We start from the raw sequence: 15,520 nt of genomic DNA on the forward strand, positions 1-15,520 counted from the left end.
TAAGGGGCGGTCGGGTAGCCTAGTGGTTAAAGCGTTCGGTCGTCACGCCGAAGACCCGGGTTCGATTCCCGACATGGGGACAATGTGTGAAGCCCATTTCTGGTGTCCCCCGCCGTGATATTGCTGTAATATTGCTAAAAGCGGCGTAAACCTCACTCACTCATAAACCTTAAAACGTAGACAGGCTCTTTTTGTATTTGCGTTGCATCACGTTTGAAAGTACAACGACCGACTGTTTTTTTGTTTTTATTCTACAGATGTTTAAGATCAATGTTAGATTTCCCGCTTGTTTTATCCAGATGTCGTCCTACAATTGGAAAAAATGTAATTGAAATGTGGGGCAAAAGAAAGTATACCAAGTTTGTTTTAATTGAAAATTATAAAGAACTGTTGTTAAATTTGATTATGTCTGTTAAAAAAATCATATATTTCTGCAACAATTTTGTAAAAAGTAATGTTGTAATGAAATAGAAAGAAATGAATTTGCAGCCACTTGACCTCTACCAAGTCTGAACAGTTACTGATTTTTAATGATAAGATGTCTAAGATACCCGCGTATTATGCGAATTGTATTTATAGTTTTTCAAACTTTTATATTTTTTTTTAAAAAACCATGACAAAATACATGTATTCTTTGAGTGCTGACTAAGCACCAGTACAGTTAATTATTTTTGATATAATAATATAATTAACTTAAGATTTTTAAATTGAAAATCAAACATTTCATCAAATCAACTGCTAGGTATAGTTTCCTATGCCCCTTAGTTAATATTATTTTGCAATTTGTCTTCCAAATAGAAGAAGGGACACGTTCTTAGTGTGAAAATTATTTGCGATCACATATAAAACAAACTATAATAATTCGGTTTATGTTCAACTCTGGCACTTTCCTTGTAAAACTATAACCGGACGTCCTTTTTTCAATTACTGTAGACGCTTTTATAGCAACGAACATCGCATATGGGTCCAAATCCAAGGTCACCTTGACAGTATACTACTTGCGCAAACGTTTGACATTTGTCTATAACACTGAATGTGCACTGGCGCACATTAACGCTGTTGTGATTCACTTGTTGAAATCCATCTTCCGCCTGTATACATGAGCCATGTGTACCATGTTAGCGTCTATCGATCTATTTAAAAGAATGACATAAATATTTGAACACTCGGATAAGCTTAAGTTTTCTATTAAATATCCCCAAATAGACCAAAAACTAATCTTTCTGTGGACAGTGGACTCGCGGAGGCTATTGTTCAAAGGTGTTTGTTCTTGCGTCAGAGATGAATTTTTGAGCAGCTGCCAACAAAGCTAATCGTGAATACATCTTAATACGGCTTACGCTCAACATCAATTGTCTCTGTGACCTTCTTCGACTATAATCCACACCTCTATACTGGGAAACCTTGTTAATCGGACAGTATCAGCGCTTATATAACCGTCCGTATTAAGGAAATGTCAAAATAACAAATCATTACATGGAACATTGTCCATATGTGTGTCTAAAAGACATTGGGGTATTTGTTTCAGGATATTATTTCGATTAATGTTTCAAAACAGTTTTTTTTCTGTGTAGAGGAGCTGAATACTTTAGTGTTTTTTCCCATAAAACGAACATATCAAGGGGTATGATATGAGGAACCAGTTATTTCTGGAACAAATGCTTTTGGCACAAACTCCTTGCTCCCTCCAACCCCATCCTCACAAATATCAAATAGTTAAATATACCCAACAGTAAAACACCTTGAGATTAACGAGATCCCGACTATCGGGTGACACTGCAAATGATTTTTTTCAATATCGGGCTTAAAGGAACGTTTTGTGACCTGTCCGTTTGATGTGCCGTGCTCTTTCTGGGTGGTACCTGAACTCAGTTCTGACTTCAATGATATAGATGTTATGGAAAAAGGTCAAATGCCTTGAACGCCAACTCATTTACGTAATGCCGAGCTATCTCGTAATATGGCAGTCACAAATAACAAAATGATAAGGATGATTTAGTAAAGGTTAGGGATACGGAATTTACGATTGAGGAATCACGGTTTATGAACCATCTTCCATGAATAATGAATTGACCTTTTAACATCTGAAAATAGAATACAAGTTCATGATTAAATATGTCAAAATATATAGCGTTTCATATGACTGTTATCACCACGATAACAGAAATGGTGAAGCATGATTTGAAAACAACACAGCGGTTACCGATGATATAGCCTAAACAAGATGTCCCGACACACAGGTGGTAGAATTTGCTTCAACGTGAGAAACTTCAACGTTTATGTACATTTCAGTTTAATATACAATGAACACAATAATTGAAATAAATACATAGTTGACTCTCCTCATTTTCACTACCGCATCAATATATACAAAACTAATTATCCTAAATTAAATAAATTAACATTGCGCACTTCATGCAAGAGGTACAGTCGTCATAAGATAATGCAATTTCTAAATATCGATAAAACATGAATGGAAAGTAATGATTCACCTTCCATCGAAGCAGCATTGCGTATGCGTAAAATTCCAACCTTTTCCCCATAGAGTGTTGTTGAATACTACAGTTTTTTAACTAATCCCCAAGGGAGCAAAAGGGAAATGTTTGCCAATTCTTCTGTTTTAAAACGTTCTTGAATTTGACTTGCTGCCTTGTTGGCCTGTAAGATTGGCACGACGATATGTCGATGCAGTGGTTCGTCGACACGCAGCTCTCACAATGGCAGCCGGTCTGGACCCGTTGGAGGAGAGGACGCACTGTATATATATACTTGCTACGTTAGGCTAGTGATCAATGTCGGATCTCGCTAACACCGCTGCCACATATGTGAGCGCTGCTGTGTATATTTAAGTGTATCCACGCACTAGAATTAAACGAGTGTAGTAAACGCTGGAACACTGGTCATTAGTGAAGGACGATCAGGCGGATTGGGAAGCACATGGTTAACGCGTTTACCCTGAAAATACAGGTTTGCTTGTGTTAAGTGTGGAAAAGTGTGCTCGGCGCGAGGCTAGGGCAGTTATCAGTGAGTCAAGCCATCTCACGATACTGCATTGAAATACATCAACCAAGTGGAACTGGGCAACAAGATGCGTAGTGGCGAATTCTTGTGAACAACGAGCGGTAGGGGTGTTGACGCCGTTTCTTCTATATTTCATTCTGATGGAGCCGGATGTCGAAAGAAGAGACAGTTAAATGCGGGAATTGGTTTCAAAAGGTGAATATTACTTTTGGCCAGCTAAACATGTTAGTTCTTGTGAAAACGGCACAGGGATATCCTATAGCCTATCCTGAGGCCAAGCTTCGAGTCGTTGGAAAATCGATCGATACTTGGAGAGTCGGACGGCACAGTGTTATGGCCGTTAGCAGCAGACGATAAATTTGGCGGTCGTCTGCTTGCAAAGGGGAGAAGGAACAGAGGGTTGATGATTTAGAGATTGAAGAAATTTTGGAAGGAAAAATGCAGCCATGGCGGTTGTTAGCATGTTCAACCAGGCTCCGTATCGCCGCGCACACAGCAGTAGAGAAAGACTGAATGTTGATAACGATGGCGGGGACTTGTGGATAAGCCAAAGTGGCGAGAGACATAACAATAATCACAGTTTAGAATATAAATTGAGAAGCAAAGGTGGAGCTTCCTCTCGATGTGGGCCTCACTTGGCTTCGAATCATACCTGCAATATCAAAACTTGTGATAGAATCTCTATCAATGTCAGTGGACAGTACTTCGAAACTTGGCGAGGGACTTTGGAAAAACATCCTTCGACTCTTCTCGGTGACCCTCGAAAAAGACAGAAGTTTTATGACAAAAGAAGAAATGAGTACTTCTTTGATCGACATAGACCAGCATTTGAAGCCATCTTTAATTATTATCAGTACGGGGGTAGGCTGAACCGACCTGAACCGGTACCGGATGATATTTTCCTCACGGAGTTGGAATTCTTTGAGATTGAGAAAGACATGATTGATGAATACCGGAGGGAAGAAGGCTATATGACGGAAAAGATAGTCCTTCCAGAACGCGGGTGGCAACGGAAGATATGGATGGTCATGGAATACCCGGAAACATCCTGTATAGCCTATGCCGTGGCAATAATATCCGTTGTTATTACCCTTCTTTCAATTGTGCTCTTCTGCGTGGAAACACTACCGGTATTCTCTACCAACCATTGCTCTGCCGAAGGTAACCCTAATTTCTTGGATCCATTCTTTGTTCTCGAGTCCATTTGTACTGCATGGTTCACGGTGGAGGTCCTTATTCGGATCGTCGTGTGTCCAAATAAACCTCAGTTCTTCAAAGACTTCAAGAACCTTGTTGATTGTACCGCAATCATTCCCTATTATGTCACTCTTTCAAATGTGCTCACCAGTATGAGTTGCGAAGACGCCAAATCCAGTTCCTCTCTATCTTTCCTCCGCGTTATACGGTTGGTAAGAGTTTTCAAGCTAACCAAACACTCCGCCGGTCTACAGGTGCTTATTTTAACATTCAGGGCGAGTTTACAAGGGTTGTGCCTGTTTCTTGTAGCGATTGTGGTGTGTATACTGCTCTTTTCAAGTGCTATATACTTCGCGGAGATGGGTATAGAAGGCTCCCATATTCACAGTATTCCGGACGGGTTCTGGTGGGCTATCATTACTATGACAACAGTCGGATACGGAGACAAATACCCACTGGGACCCGTGGGAAAAATAATAGGATCGATCTGTGCCCTCGCGGGAGTGTTGACTCTTGCCATCCCCGTACCAATAATTACTGAGAATTTCAACAAATTTTATGCACATAAGACTGGAAGAGGTAGAGTATAGTGCGCGCACCTTTCCCCCTTCTTCAACCTTCTGCGTTTTTTTATTTGTTTAGATAATAACGTAGTGATCTCATCTTAGAGGATATACGGTTTTACTCTCGCTTTGGAGCCACGAGCCACTGATATTTGTATCCTTGCTGTTGAGGAGATACTTGGACTGCATGACGAGGAGTGTACCTTTTTCTCTACATTTTAAAAGTTGTTTTCCCTTTATTGCCGCACCGTATGTGTATATGCGGGATTTGCGAGTGTCTTGATCTATTTATTGTAGTTTCTTGGAAGATTTACACGATTCGAAAGTGTCTTATATACGGAGTATTTGAGTCTATGCAACACGTTATTCAGGTGGGTAGTTTATTGTTACGATGTTGCCGTGCAGCATCGCTCCTATTGTTGATAACTCTCGTGTTAACATTTTCAAATGAGATTTTTCTTTGAACGTTGCAACCAACATGATGTGGTCACCATGATGGTCCTTCAAAGGCCCTACCGGTCTACCTATCTGTCCAAAATACTATCTCTGTTGTTATCTTAGAACTAAGATAGTGTTTTGGACCAGGCTGCTCTCGCTCTGTTTTGACACCAACCTTTCTCTTCATGTAACAACGATAACCTGAATAATCCAACTGTCTGTAAGCACATCACAATGCAAATACCAGCTGACGTTGCATGTCCTCTGAAACTAGGCATCTGTATCTTACGAAACAGATGACATTATAATCTCCAAATATTGTTTCCTTGTATCATAATGGCAATGTAATTACAAATATTTTGGGATATATTTTGCACGCATAATTATATTTGATCTTAATTAGTTAAAATTATCAAACTAAATTAATACACAGTTTAGGACCTTTACTGCCCTTAAAAGAATACATGCTGTTATTTGCAATGTATGTCATCCATTCTAGAACCTATGGCCCAATGAATTCATGGGAACCACATCGTGTAGCGTGATAGTCATGCCGATTTCAATATAGCATGTGTGCCTAGCCTGTTCATTTCAACACATGTGAGGGTGTCGATTTCAGCATGAAACACAGGACCCTGTCACGTGACATGTACATGCAGTTTGAATGGAGTCAACCAATTACTGTATAAACCTTTACATCATTGATGTTGACTGCAACATTTGGATGTTGATTGCAACGGTTGTGATGTTGATTGCAGCGTCTAGGGTGTTGATTTCAACGTCTGCGATGTTGATTTCAACGTCTAGGGTGTTGATTTCAACGTCTGCGATGTTGATTGCAGCGTCTAGGGTGTTGATTTCAACGTCTGCGATGTTGATTGCAGCTTCTAGGATGTTGATTTCAACGTCTGCGATGTTGATTGAAGCATCTAGGATGTTGATGTCAACGTCAATGATGTTGTTTGCAACGTCTGTGGTGTTGACTGCAACGTTTGTGATGTTGATTGCAACGACTATAATGTTTTCTGTGACATACTTGATCTTCCAGCTTTTACTGCACAGATTATGTGCATGACAGATTCAGCACAATTTACTCTTTTTATTACACGAGTCAAATAAGATTTGTGCCAAAGAGAATGTCCAAGTCTTGTGGATAGTTTGGCTGACGGATTGAAAGAAACCTTTTTCTCAACCTTTATGCAACCAATTTAGTTGTTTTTCACCATGTCACCAACCAACGGAATAAATTCATTTTCATGCCACATCCTTCTAGTCCGGCTTTCTGAATCCTGATAAGTCTTGTTGAAGTAAACAAATTTGGTGATTTTCAGTTTAGTTAATACTTATGTACGAGTGTCGGATTTTAACCCGATTGCACTGACATTCATTCGCAAGAAATTTGACCCAATATACGATCAATGTTCATATTTAAAATCCATTGACAAAACGTGTTGCCTACCACATGCTATGCAAATCTTAGCAGCGATAGTAAATGACAAACGTTAATTGTCAAACAGCATTTTTATGGGATTTGCTTGATCAAAGGTGCGTTGATAATATAAAAGCCATGTAAATGTTTGAACAAGTATTTTATATGACTACACAGAACCTACAACGCTCATGTGCTTTGAGTGTTTGATAAATATGTTTCCACATTCTTGGTTTTATCACTACCCGTTTCACTCAGGCGTTACTGCTAAGCTCTGGTTACTATGGTGACTGACAAAATAACGAAGCAGACTTGATTAGATCAGGGTACATCAATCACAAGCTATCTATACCACAGGATCCAGATCACCATACCCTGGTGTATTGGTGATGTCTTCCTCGACGTCACCCGTCACACCTACAGCTACCTACATCAACCGCTGCCTGTTGTTACTGTTGTCGGGACGTTGCGATGAACCAACACCTCCTATCTGCATCGCTACGGTCTATGACACATCCTATTTCACTGCTGCTGACGTTCAATTGTTAAAATGCTGCCTCTCTCTGCTGCTACTGCTGCATATTACAACTGCAGTTCCTGCATATTCCTGCTACTACCACTATATATCGCCGCTTCTCCTAGTATGTATTACTACCACTTCATATTCCTGTCCTTGCTGCTGCATATTCCTGCTACTACCACCATACATTACATCTGCTGCTGCATATTCCTGCTACTGCCATATATTACCTCTACTGCTGCTTCTGCATAGTCCTGCTACTACCATACATTACCTCTACTGCTGCATATTCCTGCTACTACTACCATACATTACCTCTGCTGCTGCTGCATATTCCTGCTACTACCATACATTACCTCTCCTGCTGCATATTCCTGCTACTACCACCATACATTACCTCTGCTGCTGCATATTCCTGCTACTGCCATATATTACCTCTGCTGCTGCTTCTGCATAGTCCTGCTACTACCATACATTACCTCTACTGCTGCATATTCCTGCTACTACTACCATACATTACCTCTGCTGCTGCTGCATAGTCCTGCTACTACCATACATTACCTCTCCTGCTGCATATTCCTGCTACTACTACCATACATTACCTCTGATGCTGCTGCATATTCCTGCTACTACCACCATACATTACCTCTGCTGCTGCATATTCCTGCTACTGCCATATATTACCTCTGCTGCTGCTTCTGCATAGTCCTGCTACTACCATACATTACCTCTCCTGCTGCATATTCCTGCTACTACTACCATACATTACCTCTGCTGCTGCTGCATAGTCCTGCTACTACCATACATTACCTCTCCTGCTGCATATTCCTGCTACTACTACCATACATTACCTCTGCTGCTGCTCCATATTCCTGCTACTACCACCATACATTACCTCTGCTGCTGCATATTCCTGCTAATACTACCATACATTACCTCTGCTGTTGCATATTCCTGCTACTGCTACCATACATTACCTCTGCTACTGCTGCATAGTCCTGCTACTACCATACATTACCTCTGCTGATGTTGCATATTCCTGCTTCTACTACCATACATTACCTCTGCTGCTGTTGCATATTCCTGCTACTACCATACATTACCTCTGCTGCTGCTGCATATTCCTGCTACTACCACACATTACCTCTGCTGCTGCTGCATATTCCTGCTACTACCATACATTACCTCTGCTGCTGCTGCATATTCCTGCTACTACCACACATTACCTCTGCTGCTGCTGGATATTCCTGCTACTACCATACATTACCTCTGCTGCTGCTGGATATTCCTGCTACTATAACACATTACCTCTGCTGCTGCTGCATATTCCTGCTACTACCATACATTACCTCTGCTTCTGCTGCATACTCCCTCCTGCTACTACCACACATTACCTCTGCTGCTGCTGCATATTCCTGCTACTATAACACATTACCTCTGCTTCTGCTGCATACTCCTGCTACTACCACACATTACCTCTGCTGCTGCTGCATATTCCTACTACTACCATACATTACCTCTGATGCTGCTGCATATTCCTGCTACTACCATACATTACCTCTGCTGCTGCTGCATATTCCTGCTACTACCATACATTACCTCTGCTGCTGCTGCATATTCCTGCTACTACCACACATTACCTCTGCTGCTGCTGCATATTCCTGCTACTATAACACATTACCTCTGCTGCTGCTGCATATTCCTGCTACTACCATACATTACCTCTGCTGCTGCTGCATATTCCTGCTACTACCACACATTACCTCTGCTGCTGCTGCATATTCCTGCTACTACCACACATTACCTCTGCTTCTGCTGCATACTCCTGCTACTACCACACATTACCTCTGCTGCTGCTGCATATTCCTACTACTACCATACATTACCTCTGATGCTGCTGCATATTCCTGCTACTACCATACATTACCTCTGCTGCTGCTGCATATTCCTGCTACTACCATACATTACCTCTGCTGCTGCTGCATATTCCTGCTACTACCACACATTACCTCTGCTGCTGCTGCATATTCCTGCTACTATAACACATTACCTCTGCTGCTGCTGCATATTCCTGCTACTACCATACATTACCTCTGCTGCTGCATATTCCTGTTACTACCACCATACATTACCTCTGCTGCTGCATATTCCTGCTACTACCACACATTACCTCTGCTGCTGCATATTCCTGCTACTACCACACATTACCTCTACTGCTGCATATTCCTGCTACTACCACACATTACCTCTGCTGCTGCATAGTCCTGCTACTACCATACATTACCTCTGCTGTTGCATATTCCTGCTTCTACTACCATACATTACCTCTGCTGCTGCATATTCCTGCTTCTACTACCATACATTACCTCTGCTGCTGCATATTCCTGCTTCTACTACCATACATTACCTATGCTGCTGCTGCATATTCCTGCTTCTACTGCCACCACACATTACCTCTGCTGCATATTTCTGCTACTACCAAACATTACCTCTGCTGCTGCATATTCCTGCTACCACCGTACATTACCTCTGCTGCTGCTGCATTTTCCTGCTACTACCAAACATATCTCTGCTGCTGCATATTCCTGCTACCACCATACATTACCTCTGCTGCTGTTGCATATTCCTGCTTCTTCTACCATACATTACCTCTGCTGCTGTTGCATAATCCTGCTACTGCCACCACACATAACCTCTGCTGCGTATTCCTGCTACTACCACCACACATTACCTCTGCTGCTGCTGCATATTCCTGCAACTACCATACATCACCTCTGCTGTTGCATATTCCTGCTACCACCATACATTACCTCTGCTGCTGTGGCATATTCCTGCTACTACCACCGCACATTACCTCTGCTGGATATTCCTGCTACGACTACTATACATTACCTCTGCTGCTGCTGCATATTCCTGCTTCTACTACTACCACCATACATGACCTCTCCTTCTGCATATTCCTGCTTCTACTACTACCACCATACATTATCTCTGCCGCATATTCCTGCTTCTACTACTACCACTATACATTACCTAATATGCTGTTGCATATTCCTGCTTCTACTACCATGCATTACCTCTGCTGTTGCATAGTCCTGCTACTACTACAATACATTACCTCTGCTTTTGCATAGTCCTGCTACTACCATACATTAACTCTGCTGTTGCATATTCCTGCTTCTACTACCACACATTACCTCTGCTGCTGTTGCATAGTCCTGCTTCTACTACTACCACCATACATTACCTCTGCTGTTGCATATTCCTGCTTCTACTACCATGCATTACTTCTGCTGTTGCATAGTCCTGCTACTACCATACATTACCTCTGCTGCTGCATATTCCTGCTTCTACTACCATACATCACCTCTGCTGCTGCATATTCCTGTTTCTACTACCATGCATTACCTCTGCTGTTGCATAGTCCTGCTACTACCATACATTACCTCTTCTGTTAATATTCCTGCTTCTACTACCACACATTACCTCTGCTGTTGCATATTCCTGCTTCTACTACCATGCATTACCTCTGCTGTTGCATAGTCCTGCTACTACCATACATTACCTCTGCTGCTGTTGCATATTCCTGCTTCTACTACCATACATTACCACTGCTGCTGTTGCATATTCCTGCTACTACTACAATACATAACCTCTGCTGCTGCATATTCCTGCTACTACCACCATAGATTACCTCTGCTGCTGTTGCACATTCCTGCTGCTATTACCAAACATTACCTCTGCTGCATGTTCCCTCTTCGGCTCCTACCTATACATATGACCACTGCTGCTGCATATTCCTTCAACTACCACCATGTATTATCTAAGAGGGCAAACATATCGTGGTTCATCAAAATCATATGTGCCCTAGGGTCATATGACGTCACGAGACAACAGTGTATTGTTTCCGTCATCCGGAAGGCATTGTTGACGTCATTCGAATTTTGTGACGTGAGGTCGGAATGACGTCCCACTATAAACAACGTCATAGCTGTTGACGTCATTCGACAAATTGTGGTTCCGCTGTTGTTGCGACTGGCTGTCCTGATAGGTGATTAAAATTCGTCTCTTTATGTAGACATCTTCTTCGGTAATAAATATAACACTATATTTATGTTCATGTCATACTATGTTTACGACCCTCGTGACCTGAATTTAGTCACTCTTGTCGTAAACATAGTATGACATGAACACTCACATAATATTCTCTATATATTACCTCAGCTGTAACTACATAGTCCTGTTATTACCAATATTACCTGCTACATATTCCTGTTAGTGATACTCTAATTCACTTCTACTTTATTACAATAACGGTACATTGCTGCAACTAGACAATATTGTTGATGCTAGAACAGAATATTGCTGCTACTACTACAGCACTTGTTGCCACAACAACATATATTGTGGCTACTACAAATGCTGCTTATTCTGTTGCTACAGCTACTGCTACTGCTACTACAAATTGCTGCTGCTACTTCATCTTGTAGCTTCTACTGCATTATACTAGTGATGTACCCCATGCTGCAACCTGATAGTATTTACCCTTTGGTAAATACCCTGTGCTCTTATGGCTTACGATGTTGTCCCCATTCCACATGTTTCGCCACCCATTCTTGTTATCAGTGGACTCTCTATTCTAATTCTCCTAAACAAACCAGCTCCATTATCATCACTGATGATGCTATCACTAGGCAACAACCGAGATGATCTTGTCACATATTCTCAAAGTGCCATTAATACAGCCTTACTATATGTCAAATAGATGACAAATATTTGTCCACCATCAACATGTATCCATCTCCATTTAACAGGGTACTCTGAACGGATACAAACTGTTTTTTTAGCAAACAAGGTGACATCGATTATGCATTTCATTTTTGTCCCATGTTCATTTGAAAAAATCATTTACATTTGATCTACTTGTGTTAGTTCATACGTATAGTGTGTTGTTTAACTATAGTGTAGCATTTGGTGAGGAATGTTTGTTTTGTTTAACGTTTCACATAGTTAAGCTGACGTTTCCAGCCTTCCAATATGAGGAATTAATTACGTCCATGCGTCAACATTTCAAAATACTGTACTGTCAGTGATCCCCAACGCTGAATCAATTATTGTGTTCCTACATCGAATGATTGATATCTAGGTCACATTAGTTGGTTGCTGCAGAGTCGTATTGCTTGCCAAGGGCATGTTTATCGGGTATCTTAGTATGCATGTGTAAATATTTAATGAAGCATTTTTACGCGCTATATGCTGGGGAGAGTGAATTATATATGTGTTTTCCAACCTCGAAGCACGTGCTTCATCGATCAAGTGAGTGAGTGAGTATGGTTTTACGCCGCTTTTAGCAATATTCCAGCAATATCACGGCGGGGTTACGATCAAGCGATGCTGCTAAATGTAAGCCTTACAAGTGTGAGCTTGATAATTTGATTTATATTAAATTTCAAAATTAGTATTATTCAATGCTGACCATCATATTAATCAATTTGTCCATGAAAAAATATGCGGTTGAAACACATTTGTGCTGAAATCCTCAGTTATGGCAAACGCTGTTACTGCCACACATACGCACTCTTTAACACTGATTCGTTAATCCGTTAAATGTTAATCCGCCCGTGTTAGTGGGAACGTCGCTGACCTAATTAACGGGATTCCATTGTACTGTTGTCTTCTTGTGATTTGATGCCTACAACTGTGTAGTCATATGGTGCCTTTATTTGTTAAGTCAGCATTGACCAATTATTTAACCCGTTACACACTAATTAAATTATTTTTCAATACCTTAGATTGTGACAGAGCAAAAAATTGGTGTCAATATAAACACACAGGAGAGCAATACTGGCATCGGTTTATTTATTATTAAATTATACTGCGGCGATAGGGAAATAGCAACCAGAAATCAATAGACGTTGTGAGCAAGTTCTGGTAGCCGTAAGGCTTCGTGGTATCAACACAAATGTTACCCGTTGTGATACACAGCAATATAATATATATTACATTATACTTTATTATTAGTAGGTGTTATGGTTAATACAATGAAGTGATACAGACATATAGAGGAAATCGATGAAAAGGTTATTTGAAGATAGGAGACATTTTTCCTAAAAACTACATAACGATGTTTCACGCTATCAATGCTTATACATGTGCACATCATGATCATGAAGCCATTTTTCTTAACAGTTTTTTTGTTCAGGGTAGAATGATACAAGTAAGTTCTAACAACACGAAATGCAAAGGAACTTTAGGATGATAAAGGATACAATCGATAGCAAATGGCGTTAAAATTTACTTCCTGGATTGCAACCTTGACAAGGATCAATTTCATCATTCAACGTCAAATATATGTACCGTCATTGTAATGCATTTCGATCTGATGGGATTTTGCAATCTTTTATTCAAAGGCCTAGAATAAAATGTTAGCCAGTGCAATACCGTTTCACGAAACATCAAACATGGACTGTAATATAGGTTTCATTAAAACTGAATGTTCGAGTCGTATTGAACTGTTGCGTGAATTGTAACGCCAATGTATTATCACCTTTTCAAACAGAACATGTATTGTATGGTAAATGGGATATATGTGGTAATGTCTAGCTTTGGGATTCAGTATTCAGTGAGTAATCCCCGTGAGGAGGTGTGACACAGAATATATCTATTTGACATTTATGTCTTCAAAGGACAATTCTAATTTAACTTTTAAACAGCATGCATGTGTCGATACTTACAATATGACCGTCTAAAAAAATAACGTTTAACTGTCAATACAATCCACTGCAAAGCCTTGGAGAGTCGTTGGCTAGCTAAGTTGTTAAACCGTTCGCTCGTCGCACCAAAAGTCTGGGTTTGATTCCCTATGTGATGCAATGTTGCCAGACAGTCTGGTACTGTAGGGGTATTGTTACAGCAGCGAACACCTATACTTTCTTAACATCCACATGGCATCCACATGATAACTATTTCTTGGTTATGACACATGTTTGACAGGTAACAACAGAATTCGACAATAAGAACAGCTGTATACTGTATTTATATTTCTAATTAACAGTTAAATCGGAATACACCAATACCATCTTCTACTTTACAAAATGTGAAATCCCTGAAGGTTCTCTCTTGTTATCATGTGTCATGCTCTAGTTACCACATGTCATGCAAACCATGACCAGTACTTTATAGGACATGCTTACCAATTTCAGAATTATTTTTTAGATTTATTTTGACTTGAACCACATTATCCCGTGTTTTCCAGGTGAACAATGCGCATATATTTGTGACGCTAGCCTCCAATGGTTCAGGGCATGGTCACCTTGCCTCGAACACCTGGTGTCATCACTTTTTGATAGTGATTCATAAACACATGATTATGATATAGTCGGAATTGTACAGTGGACTGGCTTTTAGCAGATATTTGTTATGATTATGAAAATGGTTTCCCCGCATTTATTTATACTATTATCATTATTTGAATAGCTATGGGTATATTTGTGGAGTTTAAAAGATCATTAAAAGTTGGATGATCGATGGTGCATCTCATATGCACTATCAGTAAATGTGTTTAAAAGATATATATGAGATAGTTACTTAAGCAAAATACAGAAACCCATCTATATTGGAAGCTCGATATGTACATTATAAGTGCATACACTATCCTAACTTGAAATGCTAAGTAACTCGATAAAATATGTTCTCATCGAAAGTGCACTATTAAATATAGGATGAGAGTAGTATGTATTGACTTGTGTCTGTTAGTCAACAAGGAGAACGATTATGTAGGGTAATTTGTGACTTTATGAATGTAATAATTTGTTCTGAATTTGTTTGTAAGAAAACAGTTTTACCTCAGGCTTTACCGATTATAAATTGTTCACTTGATGATAAGAAAAAAATGAAGTCCCTCCTTCCGGAGAAACTCTTATGCTCGAAACACTTGTTCTCTTGTGTTGACATTTTATATTTAAAGCAAAGCAATATTTAAACATATTCTGTATCTGTCCTGTATTAAATAATATTATTCACTGAAAAGTAAATAAAAATAAAATATTGATGTCCTTAAAGGTCAGGCGTTTACCAAAAATATTCTATGATGCTGATACCATAGATACGAACGCATACTGAGATGAAATATCAGATATTAAAAACCGTCAAAATTTGTAACGCATCATTAGATGACATTACAAGACGAAGCATGACCATCCCACATCTCCTGCCATGTGTTATGACTCAATGCTTTTCAAACTCTGTCTTCCCAGCAGAAAAAAATCCAATCAGATAAATAATGGTTTCCAATATTGTGCTTCATTGGTGATTGTTTGGATCGATGAACTAGCGTAGTGTACCTTTGTGCTA

The 15,520-nt window shown here is 40.0% G+C and overlaps 1 protein-coding gene across 1 annotated transcript; it reads left to right on the forward strand.

Annotated features, from left to right (window-relative positions):
• Window positions 1-2,541: 2,541 nt before the first annotated feature.
• Window positions 2,542-6,481, forward strand: LOC124115820 (potassium voltage-gated channel subfamily A member 1-like). The gene has a single exon (XM_046476962.2). The coding sequence runs from the start codon at window positions 3,468-3,470 to the stop codon at window positions 4,806-4,808; it is 1,341 nt and encodes a 446-aa protein (XP_046332918.1). The 5' UTR covers window positions 2,542-3,467; the 3' UTR covers window positions 4,809-6,481.
• The last annotated feature ends 9,039 nt before the right edge of the window (window positions 6,482-15,520 follow it).

The sequence above is a fragment of the Haliotis rufescens genome, unplaced genomic scaffold (assembly GCF_023055435.1).
Source record: "Haliotis rufescens isolate VD_foot unplaced genomic scaffold, xgHalRufe1.0.p SCAF_16, whole genome shotgun sequence".
In the NCBI taxonomy this organism is placed as follows: domain Eukaryota; kingdom Metazoa; phylum Mollusca; class Gastropoda; order Lepetellida; family Haliotidae; genus Haliotis; species Haliotis rufescens.